The 6,030-nt window shown below is 41.4% G+C and overlaps 1 gene segment (V, D, J or C); it reads left to right on the top strand.

The window, feature by feature from the left end:
• Positions 1-336: 336 nt before the first annotated feature.
• Positions 337-795, top strand: LOC131923903 (immunoglobulin heavy variable 3-23-like). The segment is given in 2 exon segments: positions 337-382; positions 482-795. Coding segments are annotated over 2 exon segments (360 nt in total).
• The last annotated feature ends 5,235 nt before the right edge of the window (positions 796-6,030 follow it).

Raw genomic sequence — 6,030 nt, 5'->3', positions numbered from 1 at the left:
TACTTTCCTGAATTAACTTTATTTCATGACTTTTATTTTGTTTTGTTTTCAAAATCTTGACTAAGTAAGAATATAAGAATATTTCACCATTCATGGTTAAATGTCGTTTTTAAAGCACTGTTAATGTGTCCCCAGAAAACACACTCATGCACTGGATAAGACCTTCTGTAAAGCTTTCAACTCAGAGCATGATTATAAAAGTAGGTTATGCAAATAGGGCTTCCCTCTACCCATGAAAAGGAGCCTAGTCCTGCCCTCAGCTCTGACATAGCCCATACCGGGATTCCTAGGTTTTCCCATCAGTGATTAGCACTGAGTGAACAAAGAATATATAACATGGAGTTCAGGCTCAGCTGGGTTTTCTTTCTTGCAGGTCTAAAAGGTAATTTATGGAGAGATGTGTATAGTGTGAGTGGACATGAATGCAAAGGACAGTGGCCTTGTGTGACAGATTTCTGAACAGGTTTTTTTGTGTTCACAGGTTTTTGGTGTGAGATGCAGCTGATGGAGTCTGGGGGAGGCTTAGTGCATCTTGGAGGTTCTTTGACACTCTCCTGTGCAGGCTCTGGATTTACTTTCAGTAGCTATGACATGGACTGGGTGCGCCAGGCTCCTGGGAAGGGGCTAGAATGGGTATCAGGGATTGATATTGGTAATGGTCAATATTATGCAGAATCTGTGAAGGGTAGATTCACCATCTCTCGAGACAATTCTAAGAACTCCCTGTACCTTCAAATGAACAACCTGAAATCTGAGGACAATGCCATGTATTACTGTGTGAAAGAAGCACAATGAGTACAATTCAATAAGAACCCAGACAAAATCTTCTCTGCAAAGCACTCAGGACCAAGAGGGGACATGTAGCGCACATAGAGCTGACTACCAGCTCAGAGCAGGTGCAGAGCAAGGTTAAGGGATGGCTTCCTGTGAGGGTCTGGGGTTTCCCCTTCACATACCAGATCTACCCAGTAGATCATGGATTGAATATTTTGAGTTGCTCTCTAGTTTTGGCATTTATAAATTTTATTTTAATGATATAATACATTTTTATCTCACAAATTCCTTAACAGTCCACTGCTGTGGGATGTTCTGTATGGCAAATGTGTTGCTGATTTGTCAATAAATAAAACACTGATTGGCCATTGGCTAGGCAGGAAGTATAGGCGGGACAAGGAGGAGAATAAAGCTGGGAAGTGGAAGGCTGAGTCAGAGAGACACTGCCAGCTGCCATGATGAGAAATAGCATATGAAGATGCCGGTAAGCCACAAGTCATGTGGCAAGGTATAGATTAATGGAAATAGATTAATTTAAGCTGTAAGAACAGTTAGCAAGAAGCCTGCCACGGCCATACAGTTTGTAACCAATATAAGTCTCTGTGTTTACTTGGTTGGGTCTGAGTGGCTGTGGGACTGGCAGGTGAGAGAGATTTGTCCTGACTGGACCAGGCAGGAAAACTCTAGCTACAGTCCACCAGTAACTTAGCAGCTTTTATAAGACTAGAACTTTACATTCCCTCCCTGTCAGTTTAGTCATAAAGATAATGATTCTAAATTGAAGCTCTTCTAGTATCAAAATAAATCTTTTAAATCATATTCATCAAACATTTGTTCCCACTTATCTAAATTTCTAGAAGCTTGGTCTTGGACATTTAGCAAAGACATAAATACTTAGGCATAAATCTCTAAGTAGCTTTTTAAAATCTGAATAGACCTTTATAACCTTAATATTTTTAAATCACCATATAGAGTATACTCTAAACCAGAGTTGAATAACATATATAGTATGGTGTAACAAATCTAACCTTACATTTCTATCATTATATCACAGTCTATACCAGTGCTATTTGTTCTAGGTCTGATGACAATCATTCCTTATACCTAATGTAAAGTTAGAGTCATATTTTTCTGAAATGGCTTTTTTAGAACTACTGTAGTTTGCAGGCCAGATTTCTGCATTTGTTTTGCTTTAATCTCAGAGGAATATTTCCCTATCCATAGATACATGTATATCCTCAGAGAGTGCAGGAGCTGTTATTCTGTAGTTTTCATTTACAGACACCATAGATGTGATGTCAATAACTTCTAAGAAAGAGGTTTGGACTTTTCTATGAAACTCTTAATAGCTAAGAGCTTTAATCCTGCCTTCATAGACGGTCAGTCATATAGAATCCTGTAACCCAGAGGGCTGTAACATGATGATTAATTATTAACCTGTATTTTTTAATTATACTATATATATTATAGGTTTTTAGAGACAGGGTTTCTCTGTGTAGCTTTGTACCTTTCCTGGAACTCGCTTTGTAGACCAGGCTAGCCTTAAACTCACAGAGATCCACCTGCCTCTGCCTCCCGAGTGCTGGGATTAAAGGTGTGTGCCACCACCACCCAGCATACATTATATTTTTAAATAAGTCTGAAATGGGACCTCAGTTTTCCTCTCTCCTTTAAATAGCATAGACCCATTTCTAACATAAACATTTTGCAGTGAAGAATTGTGGTGCTATATTGTGTCCCCCAAAATATTGTGTACCCTAATAAAGCTTATCTGAGGATCAAAGGAAAAAGCTAGCCACTATATTAAACATAGAAGTCAGGCAATGGTAGCACACACCTTTAATCCTAGTATTTGAGAGGCAGAGATCTATCTGGATCTCTATGAGTTCAAGGCCACACTGGGGAGCAGAGTCAGGCATGGTGACACACCTTTAATCCCAGCACTAACCATAGATGTTTAGAGGTCTATACAGACAGACAGGAAGTGATGTAGCTGGACAGAGAGGGGAAATGAGATGCAGAAGAGAAAGGCATATAGGTGTGGGTATACAGGAAGAAGGTCTCTTTGGCTGAGGATTTCGAATTGGTAAGAATATGGCTGGCTTCTTTCTGCTTTTCTGATCTCTCAGTTTTTACCCCAATATCTGGGTCCTGGTTTTTTATTAATAAGACCGTTTACCAATTGTCTTACAAAGAATCATCAGCTTTTCTTTAAATGAAGAAAACCAACCAGAATTAACCTAATATGGTTAAATTTCCTACATATTTTATGGTTTCTTTTCAAATTCAGTATTTACAGGTATGAAGACTCAAAGCAAATATACTTCACATACCCTCTGGACTTTTATAACTTTCTACATATCATCAGGTCAGGTTTTTTTTCTATCTCCATTCCTCTGATTTGGCCAGACACTTTTATTTTAGACAAATTCCTATTTCCCTTCCCTTCTCTTCATTATTCCAGTATCCTTCCTTCTCTCTTGCTTTCCAGACAACACAAGGGTTTCCCTCAGTAGTCTAGAATATCACAGTGCTACAATATTTTAAACAAGAACAGAAGTATATATTTGCCATAACAAAAATAGCTCTAAATTTGCATCAACATAAAAACCTATATCAACGTGAAGCATCTGAGACTAGCAATAATTTTTTTTCTTACTATAACCAATAACAATTTGTAACCAACCCCTCTAAGTTGTAAATTGTATCAACCTTTTAGTACTGAGAGAGTGCAGCTCTCCAAGCCCATCTCACTGGTCATGGAATTTTTCCAAAACTTCTCAGTGTTGCACAATCCCCACCACCACTGCTCTTGACCCACAGGGCCAAACCTCGGCCAGGCCCAGATAGAAGTGATGTTCTTATGGTGGGCAGCACCTGGGATGGGCCATGGGAGCCCCATTCAACAACAAGCAAGGGAGCAGAGCACCGCAGAGCTGGGCAGGCAGGTTCTCTGACACAGGCAGTCACTCTAGGACCCTTGTGGGAGCCTCGGATGGACAGAAAGTGACTCCCTTCCTGCTTGCCTGCATGAGCAGGCCTTTCCACAGCCCCATCTCTGCCCCTGTCACTTCAGCATGCAAGGGGCAAGCCCAGCCCCACCTGCCCATGCTGCCTGCTCTGTGGGTTGGAGAGTGATGGAGGGAAGCTGACTCTTTTCAATGAAATGCTCTAGGGGGGTAGAGGTAGTTCGCTTCATCCCTTCCAGGAAAATAAAGGAGGTTAGTAAACAGAAACACAGAAACAGATAACAATGACACAGACAACCAGATATCCACACCTCAGATCAGGGAAGATGGCATATCTTACTCCCAGTGAGCTCCATCTATCAGACAGCCTATCTGACAGGAGCAACCTGTGAATCCCAGTTCAACCAGGGGGACCCTCAGTCACAGTTCAACCAAAGGGAACCAGTTGCTTCCAGGTGAGTAACAGATGTCTCTTGGGCCCATGCAGCAGGGTTGCTTCTAGAGCAACTGTCAAACAAAACCCAGCCTCCAGATTCAGTCAGCTGGAGCTTCTCAGAGAAAGAAACACAGAACATGGAACAGAAGAGTGACAGACAGAACAAAATGACACGAAATGACTGACCAAGACTAAGAGCACTCACTGTTACACTTCCCTGCAGGCTGGGATTTTTGCTTACATGTCAGGAGTCTTGAGGGGACTTCCCTACCAATGGACCATATATTAGGGTCTGCAAGAAGTCCTCAAAAGACCACCAGTCATGATGCAATCAGCAAGAACTTTATTAAACCACATGCATGTGGTATTGCTCACCTGTACAAAATGGTGATGACCTTGAAAGGGATGTGTGAGCTCCCTTTAAGCATAGCCCAGGGAAGTTCCCGAGGTAGCTAGGTCATTTGATATGATTGGCTTAAGCAAGGGGCAATCATATTAGTACATTCTAATTTTCTAGGGTTAGTCAGGGGCTGGTTAGGCTTAAAGCTTTTCCATTTTGGGGCAGGCCTGGACAAGTAAGTCCCCAAGCCTTGTCCTTATTTGGCTATCACCTGTTTGGAGGAGGGGTTTGTCCAAGGGTCTACTTCTACTGAGTTATTAGGGGTCTGTCATATTTTCCTGGCCCTCTCACCAACCATATGGAATTCTAGGAAGCTGTTTGTGTAAATGGCAGAAAAAGGTCTGAGGACATAAAAGTCTGTTGAAAACAAGAAAACGTCATTATATACAGTATGAGATCACAGAACTGAGAACAAGGAATGAAAGCAGGTGGTGTGTTGGAGCTCAGAGAGAAAGAAACAAGTGTGAGTCTGTGAATATGGAAGGGAAGTGAACAAAAGCAAGAGGGTTGGAAGCAGGCAGATTTGAAAGTGAGTATTACCAGATTCAAAATTTGGAATTGGGGCTGGAGAGGTGGCTCAGGGGTTAAACATACTGCCTGCCTGCTCTTCTGGTGGTCCTGAGTTCAATTCCCAGCAACCATATTGTGGCTCACAACCACCATGTGTAATTGGATCTGATGCCCTCTTCTGATGCATAGCCATGCATGCAGGTAGAACATTCTATACATAATAAATAAATCTTACAAAAAAGAAAAGAATTGGAATTGGCATGTGTCTTCCAGTTTCTGTTGCTGCAAAGAGATACAAGACTGTAATGCCTGGTCTTGGGTACAGCATGCAGACATCTCTGACTTATGAGCTCATGTCCTTTTGTGATCACTAGCACTCTATAACTGAGTTCTGCTTGAGTAGAAGCCTTCCCAAGGCATATGTGCATATGCTACTTTTCTTTTGCTTTTATAGAACACTGTGACCAAAAGCCATTTAAGAAAAATAATTTTTATTCTAGGTTGTGACTTCAGAAAGACAGAAGCCATTACACAGAGAAGAATAGCAGCAAGTGGTGGACATGGTGACAGGATAAGGAAGTTGAGAGATCACAAGCACAAGGTAGAGTTGAATGAGGCTATGAACTCTCAAAGCCCACCCTCGGTGATGTAGTTCAGCAGCTAGGCCACATCTCCTAAACCTTCCCAACCATCGCCACCAACTGGGGCCAAGTATTCAAAGGCCTGAACTTATAAGAGACATTCTCACTCAAACCACCCATTTTTCTGTCCCAGAGCCCTTGGAATGGCAGTATCTACCCCCTAAAACTGATCTCACAAAGCCCTCCTTCCTTCTTGTGAAGAAAAATTAGTATGTTTTCTTCTGATCTCTTAATTATCAACAAATAACAAGCATTTTTATTAAATAATGATTCATCTGAGAATCACATTATTTTTGTATA

Source organism: Peromyscus eremicus, chromosome 14 (assembly GCF_949786415.1).
Source record: "Peromyscus eremicus chromosome 14, PerEre_H2_v1, whole genome shotgun sequence".
Classification (NCBI taxonomy): Eukaryota; Metazoa; Chordata; class Mammalia; order Rodentia; family Cricetidae; genus Peromyscus; species Peromyscus eremicus.
The sequence above is the reverse complement of the archived record's forward strand: the minus strand, read 5'-3'. Positions and strand labels throughout refer to the sequence as shown.